Here is a 27,003-nt window from a genome sequence, read left to right as displayed (position 1 = left end):
GTGTATATTCAGGGAAAATAATTTTCATATTAGCTTATGTAAAATATAATTAAGAAGGGTAATTCGTATCACGTAACATTTTAAGAGCAGTGCTGAGTGATTTTATTATTGTTGTTTCCCATTATTGGCTTGGGTATTTGAGAGTCTCTTTTTATTGAGAGTCATGTGCTGCTTTAAAAAAACATTTCCTACTTTTGTTAACATTTAAATTTATGTGATGTTGAAATCGTCTCACGTCTGGTATCATTTACCATCCTGTTTCCTGGTTAAGTTGGCCTTCAGAGAAGATTGGATGGATGGGGTCCCACATAGTCTGGTGGGTGTCTAGTGCTCTTTGTGATGGTTGTGATATATATGCTTGATGAAAATCTGTCCAAGACATTCTCCGTGTGGATCTTCTTGTTAGCTAACCTCTTCTAATTTAATTTTGTCTATCAATTGTTGAGAGTAACAAAGAAAGTATAAGGCTTTAGAACTTTTTTCTGTCTGTGGTCTGCTAGATATACCCTTCCAGAGTATTTCCTGCCTTTAGGAATTCTAGGTTCCCTGGGGGTTAAGGGGAGTGTTTTTGCTCCATGTTATAATAGATTAGTTTAGAAAGCTGTCTCTATTGTTGTGATTATCTTTTTTTTTTTCTAGCTAGAAAAGGTGTTTCTTCCCGTTTTATTTGATAATACATTTTCACAGAAACATGATTGTTGTAATTATCTTACAGAACTGGGTGAAATAACAGATTAGAACTCATTCTTATACTTTTTGTACATTAATCTGTCTAATTGTGTGGCTTCCCCTTTGCTGTAATTTACTTGTATTCAAAGCCATGTTGGGAAGGAACATTTTACCAGAAGTGAGTCCCTTCCCCCATGGCTTGAGTCTACTGACCTCACTTTCCTTCCTGTCTTCCTATGTGGAGTGTGCTTGCTAGCACTGCTGCAGTTAGCTGGTCTTTTCCTGACTGGACTGTTGGCATGGATAGAGTTAGTGGGTGAAAAGAAGGCCCTAAGGGATCACTCCAGGAAAAGGAACAGAGAGAGTCCCGGGTAGTTTCTTAGGAATCCTGCTTAGAGCTTCAAAGCTGTTACCAAAGAGTCTTGCTTTAAAAAACAAAAACAAGCCGGGCGGCGGTGGTGGCGCACGCCTTTAATCCCAGCACTCGGGAGGCAGAACCAGGCGGATCTCTGTGAGTTCGAGGCCAGCCTGGTCTCCAAAGCGAGTTCCAGGACAGGCTCCAAAGCTACACAGAGAAACCCTGTCTCGAAAAACCAAAAAAAAAAAAAAAAAAAAAAAAAAAAAACAACTCTGCCTGCTGCTGTAGAGTAAGTTAGTGGTTTTGAAGATTATGGAATGGATTATTTGTTAGAAAGTAATAGTAACAAGAGCTGTTGGCTCTTTGGCTCCACAATTTACTTGAATAACATCCAACATTCTTCTGTTGCATGGAAGATACAAGTTATTAACCTCAGTTTTTTTATTTTTAAAGAAAAGGTACAAGAGCAGCAGCTCAGCCCTTCTGAACAGCCCCACATTAAAAACAAGCTCATGTGCAGGGGCCGGTGAGACAAAGAAAGTTTTGGTAAGGACCTGAATTACCTGTGACCGATGCAATGTTCTTTTAGACTTGCCACTTGTGCTGGAAGAATGGACTTCATTTCCTGCACCAAGTGTGTTAGTGGATTGTAGAGGTCATTGGTTAGTGTGACCCAGATTCTGTCTTGTAGGGACCATTTCTCACAATAGTATGACTCAGCAGTAGCCTCTGTTAGTGCTGCCCAATAAAGTTTCTGTGCGGATAGGAGTGCTCCATATCTTTGTTATCCAGTATGGTAGTCACTGACCACATGCAGCTGTTGAGCAAATGGATTTTCTCGTTTCTTTAGTTTTAATCAAATTAAATAGCCATATGTGGCTTGTGGCTATTTTATTGGACAAAACAACTTTATAAACAATATAAGGGCCTTTTTCTTAGTGGGGAGGCAACAAGACATTACATGCTTAGAAATGTACAGATTCATTAGTGAACTTATTCCTTCTACATAGGTCATTAGTTTCTACACTCTGTGATAAGCTTATTAATTCGAATTATTGTTAAGATTGTATTCTTGGGGGAATGTGAAGCTGAAGAAGATGGCTATTTATAATTTTATTTTATTTTTTTTATTTTTTTGGTTTTTTGAGACAGGGTTTCTCTGTGTAGCTTTGCGCCTTTCCTGGAATTCGCTTTGGAGACCAGGCTGGCCTCGAACTCACAGAGATCCACCTGGCTCTGCCTCCCGAGTGCTGGGATTAAAGGCGTGCGCCACCACCGCCCGGCCTATTTATAATTTTAAACTCAAGCTGGGTGGTGGTGGTGGTGCATGCATTTAATCCCAGTATTCGGGAGACAGAAGCAGGCAGATCTCTGTGAGTTCAAGGCCAGCTTGGTCTACAGGGCAAGTTCCAGGAAAGTCAAGGCTATACAGAGAAACCCTGTCTTGAAAAATCAAAAAAGGAAAAAAAAAAAAAGTGGGGTCAGAGATGGCTCAGTTGGTAGAGTGCATGAGGCCCTGGGTTCAGTTCCCAACACAGAGTGTGTGTGTGTGTGTGTGTGTGTGTGTGTGTGTGTGTGTGTGTGTGTGTGTGTGTGTGGTAGCTTCTGGGAAATGTAGAAATTTCTGGAAAGTTCTTTAGCAAAATCTTGAAGACAAAAAGAATGTATTTCTAAGAAATTGGGTAGATAGGAATACAGGAAATATGTGGGAAAATGTGTTTATAGGTTAATGTAATGAAAAAGAGCCTGACAATGTGAGTAATCTGTTAATCTACTAATACAGACCGGTTAACACAGATCCTTACAGTTTATAGAGTGAATCATCATTTATTATTATTCTTTTTTGTAATAATAGCGTAGGTTTGAAAAGTATAAAACAGTGTTTTAGATTTTTTTTTATTATGTGTATGGATGTTTTACCTGCATGTATGTCTGTGGACCATATGCATACCTAGAGCACATGGGTGTCAGAAGAGGAGGTGGATCCCCTGGAAGTGGAGTTACAGATGGTTGTGAGCCACCATGTGGGTGCTGAGAATTCAACCCAGGTCCTCTGTAGGAGCAGCCAGTGCTCTTAACTGCTAAGCCATCTCTCTAGTCCATAAAATAGTTTTTTCATTACCATATTTTTTTTTTCTGCCAGAGGTCTCTGTTTAGGAGGAGAAGGGGATGAAAAATAAAATCTAATTTAAATGGCTGAAATGCCAAATTGGACTAAGAAATGTCAATTAGGATAAACATTCAAACCACAGAGTTGAAGCTAAAGATAATCAAGGATTTTGACTTGTGGGAAAAAATAGTTCATTCAAGGTTGGAATGGTGTTAGCTAAGTTCTTCATTGTGAGAATGGCAATACCAAGTTGAGATTGGCACAGAGAAGGCAAAAGAGCTGGGTTCATTGACAGAATTGTTTGGGTCTGAGGCCTGGAAGAACTAGAAAACCTGATTTGAATATCTGTTTGGCAGGACTTTAGACATCCGCTTCCTTAAGTAAACAAGCCTGGTAACCAATTGAAAGAGAAAATACATTGGAGTATAAATAAGTGTTCTAAGTAGTTATGGGAGTTCATGGGCATGGGGTCTCAACTGTAAGCCATTTGTTAGGAGGTAGGTTTGTGATTTTTTAATTTCCCTTCTGTATGTTAGGACCCTGGAAACCAAGAGCATAGTTATAGCTGACTGAACATCTTGGATATATGACACATCCTAGGAATAGCTGGGGCCTGTACATGGCTTTACAGTCCATGCTACACAGCGTCTCTTTAGTGCTCATCAATTCACAGTTCACAATTCATGGAGCTGACAGCGTAGTGTAAAGTACACTGGCCCAGGGTTGTTTGTTAATCACCTGTTGACACAGAGTTTTATGATAGCAGTTAACAATGTCAATGACTCAAAACATGTATATAAGCAATACTTTACGGTTTGGAGAGCTCTTACACAAAGATAGGAATAGAGCCAGAAAACAAACAGACCTGTTGATTTCTAACCACAGCAATTATACTGAATGTAATTCAGGTAACTTTTGTGAACCTCAGTTTTTCCGTTTGAAATAGAGACATATTTAATAGTCATTGTTTCTACGTAAGATTTTTGCAAGATCAAAGGATGTATTTTGCACATTATTAAAAAATGTACAAATGTAAAGTTGTAGTGATTGTATCATTTCTTCTGTGTTCTAGTGCTATGGATTTGAGCTTTGGGGAAAGCCCACTTCTAATCAGAACTTTGCATGTTGTTGTAGAACTAAAAGTATTAAGGTTTTTCTGCCTTTATTGACCTGTCATTACTATCTAATTAATGATCTTTTGCAAACTTGTGAATCTAGTCCAATTTCTGATAATCCCATTGGAGGAAGAAACATAATCCTTAAAACTTACTACTCTTCTCTATGCTTGCATAGATTCCAGGGTCAGGATCTGATTCTTCAGATGTCTACTAGTGGGTACTTCTGCATTGGAAAGCTGCTTTCTTCGTGGCAGGCACAAGCCGGGCAGGACCTTGGTTATCAATTCCAAACACAGAGTTCTAGGAGAGGTTATCCTGTGACAGACCAACTCTTCACTCTTTAGAACTCCTTTTCTTTTTCAGAGATTGTTGATAAGGAAAGGAGGGCTGGCCAGCTTGAAAATAAGATACACGTAAACCTAGAATTGCTTTGTAAGTTTAGTTTATAATCATCCCTTCCATTAATTTTTTATTACTTCCCTGAGTCATTTATAATAAAAAAATTTTACTATTTCCATTTTCTTTTTACTTAATTTATTTACTATCTTTGACAAAAAGATTCCAGTTCCAAATGTGTAAGGGGCCACCAAAAATATACAGCAAATAGCCTGGTGTGATGGCATATACCTTTAATTTTGGAACTAGAGAGGTGGAGGCAGTCAGAACATTTGTGTTTCAGGCCAGCCAGGGCTACATAGTGAGACCCTGTCAAACAAAAACACCAACAAATATAGGGAGAAGGGGCAGTGTAGAATTAGAGAGAGGGTCCAAGGGATGATGACTGAGGGAGGCTTGACCAGGTCAAATTAATGAGTTTTTTATTCTTAGAGCCCTTTTGGATTACATGTGCAGACTTGAAGTCATTTCTGCTTAAGTCTGGTATTATTGTTGGTTATTCATATTATCCTTACTGACTTTGAGTCAGCTGTGAGACTTACACTGTCAACTTTCCTGATCATAGCTTTCACCAGTTAACTTTCTCCTTAACAGTTAACTTTGGTGGACAGGGGACTTTATTTGTCTAAATCTGAATGGTATTTTGTTTGTTGCTTTTGTGGGTTTGTTTATTTGTTTTTGGCTTGTGTCTTAGGGTTTTATTGCTGTGACGAGACACCATGACCGCAGCAGCTTTTTTTTTTTTTTTTTTTTTTTTTTAAAGACAGAATTTCTCTGTTTAACAGCCCTGGCTGTCCTGGAACTCACTTTGTAGACTAGGCTGGCCTTTGCCTCTCAAGTGGTGAGATTAAAGGCATTTGCCACCACCACAGCAACTCTTATAAAGAAAAACATTAATTGGGGTTCCCTTACAGTTCAGAGGTTTAGTCCATTATTGTCATGGCAGGAAGCATGGTGGTATGCAGGCAGACATGGTGCTGGAGCTTGGAGTTCTGGATCTGGATCTGCAGGCAGCAAAAAGACAATGTGAGCCACTAAGCCTGGCTTGAGCTTTTGAAACCTCAAAACCCACTCCCCAGTGACACATTTTCTCCAATAAGACCACACCTCTAATAATGCCACTCCTTATGAGTCTGTGAGGTCCATTTTCATTCAGACCACCACAGCTTGTTTTTTGTTTGTTTGTTTGTTTTTAAACAAGGCCTCATATAACCCAGGCTTGCTTTGAACTACTATGTAGCAAAGGACAACCTTGAACTTCTGATCCTCCTACCTGTGTCTTCTAAGTGGTAGGGTTATAGGCACGTGCCACTACCCTCAATTTTATGGTACTGGAGATCCATCCCAAAGCCTTGTGTATGTTGATCAGGCATTCTACCAACTGACCTCAATATTTATACTGAAATTTTTTTTCAGTAGCTGTGGCACGTCTCCAGCCAGTTTAATATATGCCTACAGTCAAACTTCTTAAAGACACCCCCCCTCAAAATGTGTTGTGTTCTGTGTATGAAACCATGTAGTCTTACAGGGAAATGGGAAATACACGGAAAGGAGAGAGGAGAGGAAGGAAAGGAAGATGGGCATAGTGACACATGCTTGTAACCCCAACATTCATTCAGGAGAGGCAGAAGGATCACTGTTTCAGGCCAGCCTGAGCTATATAGTGAGATCTTGTCTTGGGGTAAAAATGAGGGTTGGGGTTAGAAAAATGAGAGGAAGGAGGAAGTGAGAAAAATTAGAGGGAGGGGTTGAGAGAGAAATTACAGCTGGATGTGGCTGTGCATAATTATATGGTATAGAGAGTGAATGCTGGCAGAAGCCAGGAAAGTGAAAGGTATGAGCTTGGGTCAACCTTTATGAAGTGATTTCAAGTGGAAGTGGCACTTGAACCATGTGTAAAGATATATAAAGGTTTAATTAGATGAAATAAGGGGTGACGATTAGGAAAGAGGTGATTAAAGACCTAGGGGAAAGAATACGGCATATTTGAGGAACAACGGTACACATTGACATGGCTGGAGAAGAGGGTTCCTGGGGGAACAGGCAGTATAATATAGTCAGGTAAACTGAAGGAGCTGCAAATGATGGCAGAGAATTTAGTATTTCTTCTATAGGTCAGGGGCATCACTGATAATTTTTTAACAAGAAAGGGATATGGTGAAAGAGGTATTTAGGATGGTTGGTATTAGAAAATGTAGAGTTAATGGGATAAATAATAGGAAATAAAAGAATAGAGTGGGTGGAAGAGAGGAACAGACAAGTGCAGAAGTAGCTTTAAGAATCTAGGATTGGCTGGGCAGTGGTGGCACACACCTTTAGTCCCAGCACTTGGGAGGCAGAGCCAGGCAGATCTCTGTGAGTTCGAGGCCAGCCTGATCTACAGAGTGAGTTCCAGGACAGCCAGGACTGTTTCACAGAGAAACCCAGTCTTGGAAAACAAAACAAAAATCTAGGATTATCAGAGTATGGTGGCACACAAGTTTAATGCAACACTCAGGAATCAGAGGCAGAGGCAGGTGTATTTCTGTAATTTTAAGGCTAGCCTGGTCTACATAGTGCATTCCAGGACAGCCAGGGCTCTGTAGAGACCCTTTCTCAAAAAATAAAATAAACAAAAAGGAATCCAGGACTAAGAGGAAAGGGTCTCAACAATGGTGATACCAGGAAGAACAGGAAGCAGAGTCTCATGCTAAAGGTGTTTAAGCAGAGAGTAAGGGGGAAGGAAGGAAAGGTTCACGGTCACAGATTTTTGTGTACATAGAGAGGACAGTACGATCAAAGTGACTTTGTATTTCTTGGGTTTATTTATTTCTATTTTATATGTGTGCTGGTTTTGCTTGCATCTATGTATATGTGCCACGTGCATGCATGCCTGATGCCAGAAAATTTCAGGAAAGGGCATCAGGTCTCCTAGAATTAGAGCTAGGAAGATCGTGAGCTGCCATATGGATATTGGGAACTGAACCTGAGTCCTTTGGAGGAGCAGCCAGAGCTCTAACCACTGAGCTATCTTCCCAGACCCTAAAATTAATTTTTAGTTTTTTTATTTATGTGCAGAAGAGGTTGTCAGATTCCCTGGAATTGTAGTTGTGAGTTGCCCAACATGGGTGCTAGGAACAAAACTCTAGGCTTCTTGAAGAGCAAAACATGCTCCTAACCACTAAACCATTTCTCTAGCCCTCAAATTTTGATATAATGACACAGAAGGGTTGTCTAGCTAGAGATAACATGTGTAAAGCCTTGGGTTTGACCCCTAGGAGAGAAACAAAAAGAAATATTGACATTGAGAAGGGGGACTAGTAGTTGATATAGACATATAGGCCAGGTTAAGAAATTACAATGGGCCGGGCAGTGGTGGCGCACGCCTTTAATCCCAGCACTCGGGAGGCAGAGGCAGGTGGATCTCTGTGAGTTCGAGGCCAGCCTGGTCTCCAAAGCGAATTCCAGGAAAGGCACAAAGCTACACAGAGAAACCCTGTCTCGAAAAACCAAAAAAAAAAAAAAAAAGAAATTACAATGGGGTAAAAACTGAGAATGGGCAGGTAGGGGTGTGTGTGTGTGTGTGTGTGTGTGTGTGTGTGTGTGTGTGTGTGTGTGTGTTGATTTTTGCAGGTTTCTACTTCCCCAGCTGCAGTTTTGAAAATCCTAAAAATTATGCAAAAATAAAAGATTTTTTAGGGTGTTTTTGTTGTTGTTTAAATTTTTATTTTTATTTTTATGTATATGGATGTTTTGCCTGCATGTCTGTGTACCATGTGTGTGACTGGTGCCCAATAGAACTAGGCTGTGAGTCACCATGTGGGTGCTGGGAATTAAACCCAGATCTTCTGGAAGAGCAGGTCGTGCTCTTAACCACTGAGCTATCTCTTCAGCCCCAGTTTTTTGGTTTTTTTTATTTGTGGACACTCATTTGACAACAAAACAAACCTCATACCCCGAGTCTCTGTGACTTAACTTGGTATGTCCAGTATGAGGAGGAAGATAGCTTTCTCCATATCTCTGTACCCATGTTGAGGGGTCAGGCACTACTTTGAAACATGTAGCTGCCAGAATATAGAACTCAGTTCGGTCCCAAGCCGTTGATCAGAACGTCAGGAAATAACTGGTGTGTATTCTGCCTTGGCTGTAGGTTGCTTCCCTAGCTACTGCCCCCAGTAAGAGAGAAGCATCACGTGATAAATAGAATACACACCATTCTGCCTAAGTCCTAAATGTGCATTCCAGACTATTTTGGTTCCAAATATTTTGGCTAAAAGATAAGGGAGTTTTTATAATCATTTATTGAGAACTTGTATGTCAGATACCATTCTAATCTCATTGCTTGATTATATAATTTAATTTTTTGGAAAGTCTATCCAGTAAGTACTATCACAGTCTCACTTTGCAAATGAGAAAATTGAGTCACAGGGGGGTTTAAATGACAAGTGCCAGGTGACACAGCCAGGAAACTGTAGAACCAGAACTTAAGGTAGTTTGATTCCGGTGCTGACATTTTTTTATAAAGGTTTTTATGTATATGAGGTTTTGCTTAAATGTGTGTATGTGTAACGTATGCATACCTAGTGCCCAAGGAGGTCAGAAGAGAGCATCAGATCCCCTGGAATTGAAGTTACAAATAGTATGTGGGTGCTAGGAACCAAATCCCAATCTTCTACAAGAGCAATAAATACTCTTAACCTCCAAGCTACCTCTTGAACCCTCAACGTTTTGTTGTTGTTGTTGTTTTTAGTTTTTAATTTTTTTTTTTTTTTAAACTATGTAACCCTGACTGACCTGGAACTCATAGACCAGGCCAACCTTGAACTCATAGAGATTCATCTGCCTCTGCTTCCTGGGTGCTGGGACTAAAAATGGCTGCTGTTGCTGCTACTTCTAATTAGTTGAGAGAGAGAGAGACAGAGACAGAGAGACAGAGACAGAGAGACAGAGAGAGACAGAGACAGACAGACAGACAGACTGAGACTGTGTGTGTGCCTGTGTGTCTGTGTCTTTACACCTGTGGAGTCCCAGGGACTGAACTGGGGTCCTTGGACTTGGCAGTAAGTGCCTCCATCACTCTGGTTTTGCAAGACAGGGTTTCTCTGTGTATCCCTCGCTGTCCTGGAACTAGCTGTGTAGACCAAGTTGGTCTTGAACTGACAGAGATCTTCCTGCCTCTGCCTCCCGAGTGTTGGGATTAAAGGCGTGTGCCATCACCGCCCAGCCCAGTGCTACATTCTTTTTTTTTTTTTTGGTTTTTCGAGACAGGGTTTCTCTGTGTAGCTTTGCGCCTTTCCTGGATCTCGCTCTGTAGCCCAGGCTGGCCTCGAACTCACAGAGATCCGCCTGGCTCTGCCTCCCGAGTGCTGGGATTAAAGGCGTGCGCCACCACTGCCCGGCCCAGTGCTACATTCTTAACAAATTCATAGCTGCTTCAAATACATGTCAGGTAGATGAAGCTTTGCTTCATCTTAGATTGGAGTGGCCCTAGAGATATAAGACTCCTCTTCTAGAGGTTGACTGAAGAGAAGGTATTGAGAGCAGCCGAAAGCCAGAGGTCTAAAGCATGGGAGGTCATCATATACTGGGAGAGAGGTAAGAGAGGCGGTGAAAGAGGAACCATCAAGAAGCAGAAGTGGTTAGAGTGCTGTCAAGTTCTTTAGGCTAGAGCCAAGTCACAGAAGTCAGAGGAGACCGGGCTATGAGTTGAAATGCTTCAGAGAATGGTGAAGGAGTTGAACATAGTTATCTTTATCTGAACTTTCCTTATTTGTGGCTTGTTATGACCAGCCTGACAGAAGAAACTCAGATTTGGGAACTTGGCCGGTCTGGGCATACAAGTCATGGGCTTGGTTATACTTCAGTGGGAGTGATTTGGGGTTTGGAGTAAAAGTTCAGATCCCTTCCACACTAATTTAACATAGAGTAGTGCTTGAGTTCTGGCCCACCTTGGAATACTTTAGTTCCTTCAGTCCTATGAGGAAGGTTCTTATAGGTGTATCTAAATACAGTGTTGTTCTAGTTGAAGAATGAGTACTTTTACTGTGCTTTAAGCCATAATTTTTTTCAAAGATTTATTTATTTATTATGTATACAGCATGTATGACTGCAGGTCAGAAGAGGGCACCAGATCTCATTACAGATGGTTGTGAGCCACCATGTGGTTGCTGGGAATTGAACTCAGGACCTCTGGAAGAGCAGTCAGTGCTCTCAACCTCTGAGCCATCTCTCCAGCCCCATTAAGCCATAATTTTCATTACATTTTAGTTTATTCTGTGTGTGTGTGTGCCACGTTATGTATGCTGAGATCAGAGAACAGCTTCTGAGAGTTGGTTCTTTGCCTTCCACCATGTGGGTCCTGGAATTGTATTGGTGAAATTATTAAGGCCACTCCACATAGTTAAAAGGGAGGTTTATTTTGTGGGGTAACTTACAAGTGAAGGGATAGTTTACAGGGTCTGGAAAAGGTGTGGTGAAGTCCGGCGGTGTTCTCTGGAGAACTCTGCTCAGTCTACCTCCAGCTTCCAGGGTCCAGGAACCAAGAGAGCCCACGCATCCGGATCTCTGGTTTTCAGCGTCCTCTCTCAGCCCCGCCTTGTAGGCGTGACCGTTACGGAAGCCTCAATGGGGGTTGGAACTTCCAGGTCAAAGCTGGAATGGCTACCCACTACAGGATTGTTCTCAGGTTTGGCAGCAGGCACCTTTGCCAGCTAAGCCATCTCACTGGCCGTAAACCATCTCTCTGGCTCTGATACTCTTTTATTCTAATTTAGTGATTCTTAAGGTATGGTTTGGAGACCCTGTAGGACACTCCTTCAGCCCTTTGAAAGACACTGGGAGTATATGGAGTTAATAAAACTTTTCATAACTTTTCTTGGTGTCCTGCTCGTCCAGAAAGGACAGCATTTGTACTGTCAGAAGTCGAGGTAAGGGCAGTTCTTTGCCTAGCAGGCCATTATGCCAGAAAGAAGACAAACTTCCAGAGTGTCTTAAAAGCCCAACATTCTCTTGGGATCAGATCAGTGCTGCCAGGAGCAATCTTGTCTCATGTCAACAGAATTCTAAGTTATTTAAATGCCATATTCTCTAGGTCTATGAAGTGTTTGAAAACTACCTGTCCATATGACCTATTTATCTGTAAATCTGGACAACCTAACATAACTATAGAGATGACAAGCATGGGTGACTATAAATCTGTAAGTCTTATCTACCTAAATAACCTGAGGACTAAGGCTTCATATAAACAAGGTAAACAGTCTGTAAGCAAATGTATAGTAAAAGGACAATGACCTCAAAATTGTGACAATACACAAAATATCTTTTTTTTTTTTTTTTGGTTTTTCGAGACAGGGTTTCTCTGTGTAGCTTTGCGCCTTTCCTGGAACTCACTTGGTAGCCCAGGCTGGCCTCGAACTCACAGAGATCCGCCTGGCTCTGCCTCCCGAGTGCTGGGATTAAAGGCGTGCGCCACCACCGCCCGGCAACACAAAATATCTTAAACAGAGGTAGAAATGTATAGTGCAATATGACAACACTATGTATCAATATACAAAATATCCTAGCCGGGCGGTGGTGGCGCACGCCTTTAATCCCAGCACTCGGGAGGCAGAGCCAGGCGGATCTCTGTGAGTTCGAGGCCAGCCTGGGCTACCAAGTGAGTCCCAGGAAAGGCGCAAAGCTACACAGAGAAACCCTGTCTCGAAAAACCAAAAAAAAAAAAAAAAAATCCTAAACAGAGGTAGAACATATGTACAGTATGACAAAGATAATTTTACATTTGTATCAATATACAAGATATTTCAAATAGGAGTAGAAATATATATGTACAATACAAGAAATATAGTTTTATAATTGTATCAATATATAAATTATCTTAAACAGGAATATAAAAATAGTTTACATTTGTGTCAGACAGACTGGGCCTGGCATGGCCTTTGAAACCTCAAAGCCCACCCCCAGTAACACATCTCCTCCAACAAGGCCATCCCTCTAACCCTCCCCAAATAGTTCTACTAACTAAGGACCAAGTGTTCAAGCATATGAGTCTATGGGGACCATTCTGGTTTAAACCACCACAGTGGTTCTGTCTGTCTGTTTTTGAAAGAATGAGAAAGAACCAAAGTTGGGTGGGTGAGGAGGTTCTGGGAGTAGTTGGGGGAGGGGAAAACATGATCAAAATATATTGTATGAAAATTTTTTGAAGAAAAAAAGGGGGGAAGATTAAAGCAGAAAATTCAAGTTTGGAGGAAAGAAAAGAATGGTCTTTCTGAGTGAAGAAACTGGAACAGGAGCCATTAAGTGTTAATTAATGATAATGTTTGCCTAGTGCCTAAAGGATTATCCATGGCTTACTGGAAACTTCAGAGAACTCTCTAACCTATCTGTTATTCCCTTTGGCAGAGTGACGTCAGAATCAAGTTTGAACACAATGGGGAGAGACGGTAAGTTGCCTTCTGATAAGTAACTGTGTTAATGTATGCTGAAGTCCTGAGAAAGCACTGAGCTCGGAAAACTACCTCTAGTAATAAGTCTTTTTTCTTTTTAATTAACTTTTCTTATTAATATTTTAGTTATAATTATTTTGTAAAGAGCCAAGGTGGAAATTCTCAGTGGAGAAAAATGTGATTTCACTTAATTTCTCTGCTCATTGTGGAGAATTTAGGACCCTGTGTTGTGGATGTGGCCTCTTTGCACCTCAGTGTGCTTTTCAGTCTTGTCACACACACCCCGTTTGCTTTTCTCCCCCTCACTTTTCTTCCTTTCTCCTTTCCTTTGTGTATTTCCTTAGTGACTTTTCTATTGCTGGGATAAAACACCGTGATGGAAGCAACTTATTATAAAAGAAAGTTTAATTGGGCTTACAGCTTCAGAAGGCTAGAGTCCATGATAGAGGAGTAAAGGCATGGCACTAGCAACCGCTGAGGGCTCCCAGCTTGATTCAAAAGTAGCTGTTGGAGAGAGGTAACAAGAAACGGTGAGAGTCTTTGGAAACCTCGACGTCCACCCCCAGTGACACAGCTTGTCCAACAAGGCCACACCTCCTAATCCTTCCCATATAATTTCATCAGTGGGATCCAGTATTTAAACATGAGCCTATGGGGCATTCTCATTCAAACCACCACAGAGGAGTAAACAGCATTGCCACAAGAAGGTTATAGAGCCCTGCTATGGGTACCTGTAGTACCTTACTCCTTTTCTTTATTCTGAGAGTTTTCTGCAGCTGATGCATTTCAGCCCACTTTGAAGCCTGCTCCAAAGGAGATGGATAGTTGCTGCTGTCCCTTGAAAAGACCCATTCTCAGAGAAGCGTACAAGGTTGAAAGAGCTTCCTGGTGAAAGTACTGTAGACACAATAGTCTGCAGAGCCAGGGTCCCGAGACTACTCTGAGTTCTAGGGCTATTCTAGCCTGGAGGAAGGGAGAGCTGAGCCCTGTCCCCTAATTGCATATCCTGTGTCCTGCCAGAAGCAAGGAAGTTAAGTTGCCACTTCATCGTTGGTATTTTTTATTTTCTGACCTGACTGTGATTTTGAGGAATGACCAAACTTGGAGCACCAGAGACTTTTCAGAAGTAGATATGGAATCAAAAGCTCGATTGTGTTGGAGCTTAATTATGCAGTTATGGTCTCTGAATTCCCTGTTCCCAAAGTGGTGTGCAGTTTCCATGAGTAGACTTAAAATGTAAGAGTGTATGTGTTTGATTTCAGAGAAGCTGCCAGATGGAAACCACAAGTATTTAAGGTAGTCAGGCAGGAATCGCCTTCTGAAGCCCTGAGCTGAAAAATGCTGCTATCAAGGTTTTGAAAATCTGCATTTTTTAATGGAGTTGTTTTCAGGAACCATGGCATTTCACTGTTTGTGTACTATGTGTACAACTGAGGACTTGAGAGAGTTACTACCAAAGAGCCAAGCTTAAGCTGTGCCAGGCATCTCGTAGTTTCCTGTATTTCATCTGTTATGATTTGGTAAAGAGGATCATTGTGGACTTTCTTTAGTTTTTATAGAGAAGTAGTATCTTTCCTTCTTTTATTATTTTTTAATCTTATGTGTGTCAGTGTTTTGTCTGCATGTATGTCCGTGCATCACCTGTGTACCTAGTGCCTGAGGAGGCCAGAAGAGGGGATTGGATCCCCTGGAACTGGAGCTAGGGTGTTTAGCTACTACTATATGGGTGCTGGGAAATCAAACTCCAGATCCTCTGGAAGAACAGCCAGTGCTCTTAACTATTGAACATCTCTCCAGCCCCAGTCTCTTTATAAATGTAGGCCCTTGGAGAATTGGAATTTATAGAAAAGGTGAAAGAATTAGTGACTCATCCCATTTGTCTAAGTATTCCCTTTCATAGGAAGAGTAGGACCTTGACTTCCACCCTCTAAGAGGGCAGAGAGAAAGACTGTTTCCCTCTGAAAACCTTTATAGTAAGACAAAATTAAGCACTGGCCTAAGGTCTGTTAGCCAGTCGATGCTCTGGGAAGTCATGGTTTCTGATCCTGACCAGACTTTGAAGCAGTTTAGGGTGATTGACTATCTCATAGCCAGGTGTGATGCAGAAGAACTTATCTCTGAGCTTGATTGCTTTCCAGCACTGGGGGAGGGCTAGCTCCCTCATACTGGGACTGGAGAGATTGTTTAGTAGTTAAGAGCACTGCCAGTTCTTCCAGAGGACCTGGAGTTTGATTCCCAGCACCCTCGTAGTAGCTAACATCCTGGCTCCAGTTCCAGGGGTTCCAGTGCCCTCTTCTGGCCTCCTCAGGCACCAGGTACACGTTGATATATATGCAAAGGTGTTTCATGGAAATGTTGGGTCCTTTTGGACTTTTGCTAAGGTCTTAATTAGTGGAATGTGATTTACCCTTCAGCATTAATGGAGAATGTTTCTCTCCAAAGGTTACAGTTAGTACCTCCATCTAGATAGCCCAGATATATAGCACCTAGCAGTACTACTGCTTGGGAGGATTGATTTGAGAAAGGGGAAAAAAAATACAAGGATTATTATAGTGTAGATAGATTTCCTAGTGGAGACAATTGAAATGTCAGTGTAATTTCCAAAGAACAGATATGATTACATTAATATTCTATCAAAGTTGTTCAACAGCTATCATGAAAATATTCTGTGTCTACATTATCTATTACAGTACCTACCAGCTGCGTGTGATAGGTGGCTGATGAGACCAAGAAATCAATTTTTTTGTTGTTATTTTTGTTGTTGGGTTTGTTTGTTTGTTTATTTGTTTGTTTGTTTATTGAGCAGGGTCTCTCTAGCTGTCCAGGAGACCAGGCTGGCCTCAAACTCAGAGAAATCCACCTACCCTTACCTCTGAAGTACTGAGATTAAAGGCATGTACCCACCATGCCCAGCAAGGAACCAATTTTGAACATATTTTAATTTTAAATGTTAGTGGTCACATGTGGCTACTGGTTACCATATTGAATAACAATTCTAGATGAGGAAGACTTACCCCCCCCCCCCCCGAGACAGGGTTTCTCTGTGTAGCTTTGCACCTTTCCTGGAACTCAATTGGTAGTCCAGGCTGGCCTCGAACTCACAGAGATCCGCCTGGCTCTGCCTCCCGAGTGCTGGGATTAAAGGCGTGCGCCACCACTGCCTGGCGAGGAAGACTTTTTATACTGCTCATTGGTTTGAGTCTATCTAGCATAGAAGAACATTAAAGAAATTACCTAGTTAGAGTTTATTAAAACCTACTGAATTAGAGGCTTCTCTTTTGTGAGTTGTTTACTTCTGATGACACCACTTCCCACTCTGCAGGTACAGTTAACATGGAAAAGCCATCTTCCTGTCAGCATGGAAGAAGGCAAGAAGCATAGAGGCTGTGTGGCGTGTTTACACTCAATCACTAGTCTGACTTGCCTTCCCTGGACATCATGAGAATGCACTAGCCATTGGTGGCTATCACTGCACATTGTTTTAGCTTTGACTTCTTTCTACTTTCCTATTGTTTTTTGTTTTCTTTCCTTCTCTTCATCTTCCTGGGTTTTGTTTGGTTGGTTTTGGTTTTTTTTTGTCATTGTTGCTTTTTGTCTGTGGGTACCACCCCCCCCCCCAACCCCTTTGAGACACAGTGTTCTTATTTGTAGCTAAAGCTGGCCTTGAACTCTTGGATATCTTCTTGCCTCAGCCTCCTGAGTGCTGGAATTACAGATGTGAGCCATCATACCTGACTTTATCTTTTTCTTACTGATCTCTCTCTCTCTCTCTCTCTCTCTCTCTCTCTCTCTCTCTCTCTCTCTCTCTCGGAGTGGGAGTTGATACAAGATCTCACTGCATAACTGAGGCAGGCATTGATCTAACTTTATATCCCAGGCCATCCTAGGACCTCAGATCCTCCTGCCTCAGCCTCTTTTTTTTTTTTTTTTTTAAATTTTGTGTGCATTAGTTTTTTGCCTGTATGTGTCTGTATGAGGGTGTCAGAACCCCTGGAACTGGATTTAGGAGACAGTTTTGAGCTGCCATGTGGGTGCAGAGAATTGAATCTGGTCCTCTGGAAGAGCAGCCAGTGCTCTTAACTGCTGATTCCTCTCCATCTGCTGCCTCAGCCTCTTAAATGCTGATAGGCATATGCCACCAATCCCAGCTTTAATTTTTTTAAATTAAATTTTATTTTGTTTTATTTTATTTGTTGGATGTTTTGCCTGCATGTATATCTGTACACCACTTGTGTGCTTGGTGCCCTTAGAGGCCAGAAGACAGTGTCAAGTCCCCTAGAACTGAAGTTACAGAACTTTGTGAGCCATCATGTGGGCGGGCATTAGAAATCAAGCTTGGTTCTTCTGGAAGAGCAAGTAGTGCTCTTAACTACAGAGCCATCTCTCTTGCCCTATACCTTCTAAATTTTCTTAAATTTATTTTTTTAACCAATCCTAGCTTTTATTGATTTTCTTCATTTTGTGGTTTAATTTCATTGATAGTTTATTTTGTCATTAGAAGTTTTTTGCTGTTGTAGTTTTTGGTTTTGGGGTTGTTTGTTTGTTTGAGACAAGATCTCACACCCTTCAGTCCTGACTGGCCTCTAATTCTCTTTGTAGACCAGGCTGCCCTCTAATTTACAGAGATCTGTCTGCTTCTGCCTTCCAAGTGCTGGGACTGAAATTATACACCACCACTTGGGGCAGGAGTTTTTGTTATCAGATCAAGTGCTCTATCACTTTATCCCCAATCCAAGAAGACAAATTTGACAGCAAAATTATTTTCTGTGGTTATTTGAATGCACTCCATAGGCTTATGTGTTTGAATGTTTGATGTCTGGTTGGACTGTTTAGGATGTGTGGGTTGGAGGTGTGCCAAGTGGACTTTGAGGTTTCAGAAGCCCACTGCAGGCCCAGTCTCTGTCTGCTGCTTGTGGATGAGATAAAAGCTTTCAGCTACTGTTTATCACCATGCCTGCCTGCATGCCCCACCACATGGTGGTCATGGACTCACTCTCTGAAACTGTAAGCAAGCCCCCAATTAAATGCTTTCTTTTGTAAGTTGTTTGGTTATGGTGTCTCTTCACAGCAGTAGAAAAGTAACTAAGACACTTTCTAATTTTTAAATATATGGTTAACCCACATTCTTGCTCTCTTTAGAATTATAGCATTCAGCCGGCCTGTGAGATATGAAGACGTGGAGCACAAGGTGACAACAGTATTTGGGCAGCCTCTTGATTTACATTACATGAACAATGAGGTGAGGAAGATGGATGGGAAAGGGCCAAGAGGGTCAGCCCTGTGCATTTTTTCACTTCTTACCTGAAAAATGTTTAGTTTGTTTCTTTAATATCATCTGCAGGTTTTCTGTTTCTGGAGCCTCTTATTAACTGCAACAACTGGGATTTTTATTTCCTAGATGAGAGATTATATAGCTACTTGCATCCTCCTTATTCAGTAACATCTTAATCTGTGGTGGGATAAGATGAAGTGCCAGAGCCAAGGCTTTGTTTGTTTGTTTCTATTTTGTAATAGGGTTTTGCTGTTGTTGTTTTCCTCAGCACAGCCTTAACAAGTGGAAATTTCAGCAGGAGCTGGGAAGGTGTAAAGAACGATGGCATAGATAATCTATTCCGTTCATAAAAGCTAGATTCTTCTCTCAGAGTTTAATTCTAATTGTAGCTTGTTTTAAAAGTTAGCATCTAACCCATTGATTAACTATTTATTTCATTCCTTTCCCCAACAGTCTTTATTTATTCCCGTTCCAAATTTCACCTAGGAAGGAATTCTTTTGACTATTACTTTGTTTTTCTAGCTCTTAAGTAAGGCTACCATTGGTTTAGGCTAACAGTTTCTATTAGTCTGGAAGGTAATGCATTGATGTTTATGTAATAGAAAACATGTATCTTAAGGGAAATGTTGGTGACAATTGACTTGAGTCTGCCATGCAAATGCTTTACCCCTGAGCCACACCCTTAACCCTCTTACTGTGTAGTTTTTAATATTTGATAACAAATTAGAAAGTTTCTCTATAATTAAGTCCCTAAATTGGTGGTTGCTGAGATGTGTGTATTTGTATGTAAAAGGGTTTTTGTTTTGTTTTTGTTTTTAAGACAGTCTGAATATGCAGCCAAGGTTATCTTCCTGCTTCCAGCTCCTGTGTGCTGGGATTGCAGGTGTGCACTCATACCTGGCCTTAGGTGCTGAAGATTTTGGTTTTTTTAGACAAGATTTTGTGAAGTTACCCATGCTAGCTTTGCAATCATGGTCTTTTTGCTTTTGCCTCTCTAGTACTGGCACTACAATGACATGTACCACACGCCCAATGATCTATAGGTTTTTAGGGTACATTTTTGAAATATGGTAAATTTGGTAAGTAAATCACTAACTATAGTTTATAAAAATAAAATACAAATATTCTAAGGCACATAAACTAAAACATTTTTCCATCTAGGATATAACTCTCCTTTAAAAGATTGAGTCATTACATGAGAGACTGAGGTTCATGTTGCTGATCTTATCAGCACCAAAGAAACAAAGGATTCCATAGATGACTTGGTACTTTTTTTCCTCTTTCAGTTGTTTTTCCATTAAGAATTCCATTAAAGAATCAAGGACTGACCCAGGCGTGGTTGTGCACACCTTTAATCCCTGAGCTCGGGAGGCAAGGACAGGCAGATCTCTGTGAGTTCGAGGCCAGCGTGGTCTACAGAGTGAGTTCCTAGACAGACAGGGCTACACAGAGAAACCCTGTCTTGAAAAACTAAAAACAACAACAAAAAGAATCAAGGGCTGGAGAAATGGTTCAGTTGTCAAACGACTTGCTCCCCAAGTATGGAGGCCCTGAGTTCAGATTCCCCAACACCGACACAAAAGGCCAAGTGCTAGGGAGGCAGAACCAAGAGAATCCCTGGGTCTTGGTGACCTGCTAGTCTAGTGAAATCAGTGAGAAACTGTCTCAAAAATAAGGTGGAGAACAATGGAGGAAGATTTTTCCATCCACTTCTACATCGACATATATGCCAAGTACCCCCACCACAACATGCACATATATACATGCATGTAAGAATTCCAGATATTTTTCAAACTCTTTCCCCTCCCTTTCTTTTTTTGAGATGGGTTTCCTTATGCAGCTCTGGCTGGTGTGGAATTCCCTCTATAAATTAGGTTGACCTTGAACTTGTTGCAAATCCTGCCTCTGTCTCCCAAGTGTGCCACCATTCCTTGCCCCCTGCATTCTTGACAACAAAATATTATTTATTTGTGTAGATATTAATTTTAAATCCATATAAAGAATTGTTATTAATTACATTAGTACATGTTCTTTTATATTTAAGTCAGTGATCTGGAGTTGATCAGTTTATATTTTGTTAATTTTAAATATGTCAATTCTACTGAGCGTGGTGGCCCACACCTTTAAAGCCAACACTCAGGAACAGAGGAGGAGCATCTCTGTGAGTTCTAGGACAGCCTGATCTACATTGGGAGCCCAAAGACAGCCAGGGATAAATAGAGAGACCCTGTCTCAAAAAAAAATCCTCAATTCTTTTCTTTTCTCCCTTTAAACTCTGCTTGTCAGGATTTGAGAATACCCAATAAGAAATTGATTATAGTTTAATATATATTTTTGTAGTAATAGTTATTGAGGTATAATTCACTTATCTTAAAATTCAACCCATTAAAGTATCAGATTCATTGGGGTTTATATTGAATTAATAGAGTTATATAGCCCAAACCACCAGCTAATTTCAAAGCAGTTTCATCTTCTAAAGAAATACTTTAGACCCATTCATTATCTGTCATTCGCCAGTCTCCTCTCTCCAGATTTTAGTTGCCACTTACCTAATTTCAGTATCTTTGGATTTGCTTATTCTGAATATTTCATATATGTAGAATCATACAATATAGAGCCTTTTGTGCCTGACTTCTTCCACTAAGCCTGTGTTTTCATATTGTCACGTGTATCAGTACTTTATTACTCTTTGTTGCAGAACAATGAAAATTCACTTATATGAATATATACCATTTTATTTATTGATTTTTTTTTTTTTCAAGACAGGGTTTCTCTGTGTAGCCTTAGCTCTCCTAGAACTCACTCTGTAGACCAGGCTGACCTCGAACTCAAGAGATCTGCCTGCCTCTGTCTCCCGAGTGCTGGGATTGAAGACATGTGTCACTATCGCAAAGCTGTATATACCACTTTTTATATTTCCATCAAGTCGCTTTCAGTTTTTGGTGATTATGAACATTAGTGTATAAGGTTTTACATGAACATGTATTTTCAGTTGTTACATATACCTAGAAGTAGAATTGCTCGGTGCAGCAACTTTTTAACTTCTGAAGTTTCCTATAATGTCTATACCATTAAATAGTTCTACCAATGATGTATGAGAACTGAGATTTCTCCACCAACCTTACCATCACTTATTTCCTGCCCCCTCTTTTTCCCTTTTCCCAGTCTCTGCATGCTAGGGAAGTACTCTTGTCTCTGAGCTACTATCCTGAGTGCTGGAATTACAGTGTGTGCTAACATACTCCATTTTCTTTTTCTGATATCCCTTCTAGTACATGTGAAATGCTGTGACATTGTGATTTTGCTTGGCATTTCCCTAATGACTCGTGATATAGAGCATCTTTTCTTGTGCTTATTGACCACGTACATTGTCTTTGCTTATTTTAAAAGTTGATCCTTTATTGTTGATTGTAAGAGTTCTTATGTAGTCTATGTACTAGACTCATAAATTGGCAAAATTATCTTTAGTTTTTTTTGAAATTAGCGTGCTTATTCCAGTGATTTCTTTATCCTACCCCCCCAAACTGACTCTCTCTCTCACTCTCTTTCTTTCTGTCCATCTGTCTTTCTGTTTCTTTCTTTCCAATTTCATGGCACTCAGACAGATTCTCCTGTCTCCCCCTCCCAAGGGCTGGGATTCTAGGTGTACACACTTGTGCCTGCTTGATGCAGTGCTGGGGCTTGAATGTAGTGCTTCCTTACATGCTGGGCAACACACTACCAACTGAACTACATCCCGGCCTGTCATTTATTCCTCGGGAAGGAACTTATCTGCAATGTGATATGAATTATAAAACATTTTCCCATCCTATGAATAGTTTTGAGGTTTTATTTATTTTAGTACTGATGGTTTATTCCAATTTGGGATTTGGAGTTATTATCTCTTTATAAGTTAGGAACTGAATAAGTTAATTGGGCTTTTGCTTGAATTTTGTTTTTAGCATACACATATAAGTTCTGACATTTGCTAGGTCCTAGGTAAAGCATACTTTTGCATCTTTAATATTAAGTACTCGGGCTATGGAGATGGCTCAGTGGGTAAAGCACTTGCTGTCCAAGTATAAGGACCTGAGTTCAAATCCAGAGAATCTCTGCAAAAACCAGGCACTGTAGTGTCTGTCTGTCCCAGCGCTCCCACAGTGAGATGGAAGTCAGAGACAAGAGAATCCCTGACACTCACAGCAGGTCATCTCTCTAGCTTATGCAGTGGCAAATAACAACAAAGAGATTGTTTGAAACCAGGTGGAAGGTGGACACTGGGGTCTGAGGTTGTCTTCTGACCTCCACACATGCACTGTGGTGTGTGCACACCCAAACTCACAAGTGTACACATACACATATGTCAAACACAGACACATCATACACACAATTTTTTTTAAGTTTTAGTACTCATAATGTCCTCTGCATGTAACAGTGAGAGTTATCTGCATTCTCAGATACCTTCTCAGTAATTACATGGGCTAGGAACAGAGGAGGTTGATTTCCAGTTCTAGTCCTGTCTTTAAGTGTTATATAACATTAAGCACTGCTGTCTTAGGGTTTCAATTGCTGTGAAGAGACACCATGACTACACAATTCTTATAAAGGAAAGCATTATGTAGCCCAGGCAGGCTGACCTCAAACTCGTAATTCTCATATGTCAACCTTCTGAGTGCTGGCATAATAGGTGTGTGCCATTGTCTCTGGCTTAAGACTAAAGCTTTAAAAATTGAATTGAGGGATTGGAGAATGCACAACTATCTATAATTCTAGTTTCAGGGGATCCAACACCTTCTTCTGACCTCCATAAGCACCAGGCACACATGAGGCACACCTACATTTATGCAGGCAAAACATGCATACACATTAAAAAAACAAATACACTCCTTAAAAAAAATAAAGAATTGACTCCAGGGGCTATAGCGGTGACTCAGCAGATAAGACTACTTGCCCTTGCAGAGGACTCAGGTTTGGTTCCCAGCATCCACATCAAGCAGCTCACAACTGTCTGTAACTGTAGTTTCAGAGAATCCAATATACTCTTTCTGGTCTCCATAGGCACCTGCATGCATGTGGTACACATGCGCATACATCGGGCTCACACACAAATGAATAAAATGAACTTTTAAAACAAAGAGGTCTAGCATAGTGGCACATGCTTCAATCCCAGCACAGGAGGCAAAGACAGAAGGATCTCTGTGAGTTCAAGACAAACTTGATCTACAAAGTGAGTTCCAAGACAGCCAGGGCTACATAGAGAGATCCTGTCTCAAAAAACAAAAATCATATATATAAACTGTATGATTCCATTTATATTAAAAGTTCAAAAAATACAAATCTGTAGAGTTAGAAAATATGCTGGCAGCTGCCTAGCACTGGCAGTGGGAAGAGGGATGGACTGAGTGGGGCATAAGATGTAAGTGAGGGAACTGTTTTAAGATTGAAAAGAACTGATGGATGCACAGCTCTGTAGATCTATTTGGGAATTACTGCACACTGAGAGGAAACAAACTTATAATTTCAGCTGGATCTCATAAGACCTCATAGTATCCAATGAGATTGTTTTTCTCTGAACATATTTTTAGTTTTTTGTTTTTGCAAACTAAAGCATTAAGATAGATTTGTATTTTATATGATTTCCTTTTTCTGTGTCCTGTTGTTATAGCTTTCCATCCTGTTGAAAAACCAAGATGATCTTGATAAAGCAATTGACATTTTGGATAGAAGCTCAAGCATGAAAAGCCTTAGGATACTACTGTTATCCCAGGACAGAAACCATGTAAGTAGCCCCTGTCATGGAAGACAAAGCTTACATTCCTTCAGTTTTGCCTTGTTTACTTGACAGGATTTTGTGTTTCTTAGCCACTGCCAACGTAAGAATATGACATTCAGTCCAGCCCCATCAGTGACCAGCAAGTCTTCTACATTTGATTTCACTGGAAGCCAGATTGTTAGGGTCAATCACAACAAAGATGATTTGACCAACAGCATGGGAGAGGGGAGAAAAGCATTTCATGATAAAGGAGAAAAAAATACACCACATATTCCTTTGATTAGATTTTGATCTAAATAAGATATTTGTATAGTGTAGGGGTTAGGTACAAGGATTAGCTGTCAAAGATTCGAGACTCACATGCTTTTTGAACCCAGTTCCCACAACTCAGTGGCCTGGCCTTGCCTTTGAGACACATATGAGAAATAAATATACTTTTACTTATGTTCACTGGGAAAACTGGCTGTAGGCTGAAGGGCTTCTTGCAGTTTGCCAGCTTAAAGTGACTGGTTTATCAAATGTCTGGGAATTATCTCTTATACATTTTCCTGTACTGAATGCTTCCTTGGGGTGTACATTTTGTAAGCATGCTTGCAATCTTGACCTGTTTGCCATCACTGCAGATGCATGTTCTGGAAGATGTCTTGGCACTCTTTCTTTTAATTAGAGTTGAAGACAGCTAACTGTAGACAGAACAGTTATATGAGAATGATGGACGTAACATACCAGAATAGTTTAGGTGGACTGGTCCTTTGCTGCCATTTTATTTTGTTTTGTTTCTTTTGTGTTGTTTTCTGAGGTAGAGTCTCACTAGGTAACCCTGGATGGCCTAGAACTCAAGAGGTCTGCCTCCTAAGTGCTGGGATTAAAGGTACCACTACACCAGGCTCCATTTATTTATTTAGATTTATTTTATTTCATGTGTATGAGTGTTTTGGTTGCATGTATATATGTGCACCACATGCATGCATGTCTGGTGCATATGGAAGTCAGAAGAGGACATGGATTCCTAGAACTGGAATTAAGGATGATTGTGAACTCCCATGTATGTGCTTGGAAATGAACCCAGGTCCTCTGCAAGAACAGAAAGTGCCCTTAACTACTGGACCATTTCCCTGGCTCCTCATATATATGAGCTCTGGCTGTCTGGAACTTACTATGTAGACCAGCCTGGCCTTGAACTCACAGAGATCCACCTGCTCTGTATGCTGAGTGCTGGCATTAAAGGCATGTGCCACCACACCTGGCAAAGAGGTTTTCTTAATCTCAAATATATCCTTTGTCTGGATATGTTGGTGAAATATTCCGAAGTAGATATATACCATTACATTTATCTTTTCAACTTACCTGCTCCTTATTGTCATTCCTTACTAGCCTATCAGGTGAAATCTAAATGAAGCCTAAGGCAGCCAAGGATGTATCTTAGTGATGGAACACTTACCTAGCATTTGGGAGGCCCTGGGTTTATACCCAGCACATGAATGAATCAAGCAATCAATCTAGCCTAGCATCTAGGTTAATCACTGTTCTATTGCTGTGAAGAGACATCATGACCAAGGCAACTCTTATAAAAGAAAGCATTTAATTGGGAGCTTGCTTACAGTTTCAGAAGTGAGTCCATTATCATCATGGTGGGGAGCATGGTGTTGGAGAAATAGCAGAGAGCTATACCTTGATCCACAAGCAACAGACCAGAGGAGGTTGGAGGAACAGAGAGAGTGAGGGAGATACACACACACACACACACACACACACACACACACACACACACACACACACACACACACACACAAAACACATACACAGACAGACAGACATTGGGCCTAGGATGGGCTTTTGAAACCTCAACACCCATCCCACTGACACACTTCCTCCAGCAAAGCCATACCTCCTAATCCTTCTAATCTTCAAACAGTCCTACTTCTTGGTTACTAAGCATTCAAAGATATGAGCCTATGAAGGCCATTCTCATTCAAACCACACAATCACCAACTGTTCCTTGCTTTTAGTTTCCCAGTCTTATATTTTTCATCTTCTTTGGCATATTCCCTCCATGTCTGCAGCCAGTCCGTCCTGTCTTCTTGTTTCTTAGCAACTGGTTTGATACTACCTATCACAGTTTATCAGCATTCTTGCTATAACTGTTTTTATTATTTCTTATTCCTTCAGTCTGGATGTAGTTTTCATACCCATTCACATTTTGTTTAGTAATTGCCTTCTCATTGCATATTTGTAAGTTATGTCACAAAAGATTATAAACTCCCTAAGACTAGGAGCTGTATCATTGTTTTGAGACACTGTCCCACCCTTTCTTTAAATAGTACATGAAGAGTGCTTTTTTTAATGTATTTATTTATGTACATGAGTACATTTGCATATGTGCCTGAATGACCCAAGAGAGCATCAGATCCTTTTATAGATGGTTGTGAGCCCCTGTGTGGGTGCCGGGAATTGAACTCAGGACCTCTAGAAGAGCAGCCAGTGCTCTTAACTGCTGAGCCATCTCTCCAGCCCCTGAGGAGTGCTTTTTAAACTCTATCTTAGTTAGGGGTTCTATCGTTGCAGTGAAATACCATGACCAAAACACAAGTCGGGGAGGAAAGGGTTTTTTGGCTTACACTTCCATTTCACTGTTCAGTGTCAAAGGAAGTCAGGATAGGAACTCCAACAGGGTGAGAATCTGGAGCAGGAGCTGATGCAGAGGCCAAGGAGGGGTGCTGTTTACTGGCTTGCTCCTCATGGCTTGCTCAGCCTGCTCTCTTACAGAACCCAGGACCACCAGCCCAGGGATAGCACCACCCATAATGGGCTGGGCCCCCCCCCCCCCCCATTAGTCGTTAATTAAGAAGTGTTTTACAGCTGAATTTTATGGAGGCATTTTCTCAGTTGAGGTTCCCTCCTTTCA

At 40.9% G+C, this 27,003-nt stretch overlaps 1 protein-coding gene across 2 annotated transcripts in view; it reads left to right on the top strand.

Annotated features, from left to right (window-relative positions):
* Nucleotides 1–27,003, top strand: part of Map3k3 (mitogen-activated protein kinase kinase kinase 3) — an 82,912-nt gene that overhangs the window by 14,492 nt on the left and 41,417 nt on the right. For both annotated transcript variants that reach the window (XM_052759152.1, XM_052759151.1), the window contains exons 3-5: nt 13,031–13,071; nt 18,214–18,313; nt 23,991–24,104. In XM_052759152.1, the coding sequence (XP_052615112.1) occupies nt 13,031–13,071; nt 18,214–18,313; nt 23,991–24,104 (255 nt within the window). The remainder of the gene's footprint in view (nt 1–13,030; nt 13,072–18,213; nt 18,314–23,990; nt 24,105–27,003) is intronic.

The sequence above is a fragment of the Peromyscus californicus genome, unplaced genomic scaffold, assembly GCF_007827085.1.
Source record: "Peromyscus californicus insignis strain IS unplaced genomic scaffold, ASM782708v3 Scaffold_3__1_contigs__length_106647218, whole genome shotgun sequence".
Classification (NCBI taxonomy): Eukaryota; Metazoa; Chordata; class Mammalia; order Rodentia; family Cricetidae; genus Peromyscus; species Peromyscus californicus.
This window is presented reverse-complemented; position numbering and strand designations above follow the sequence as displayed.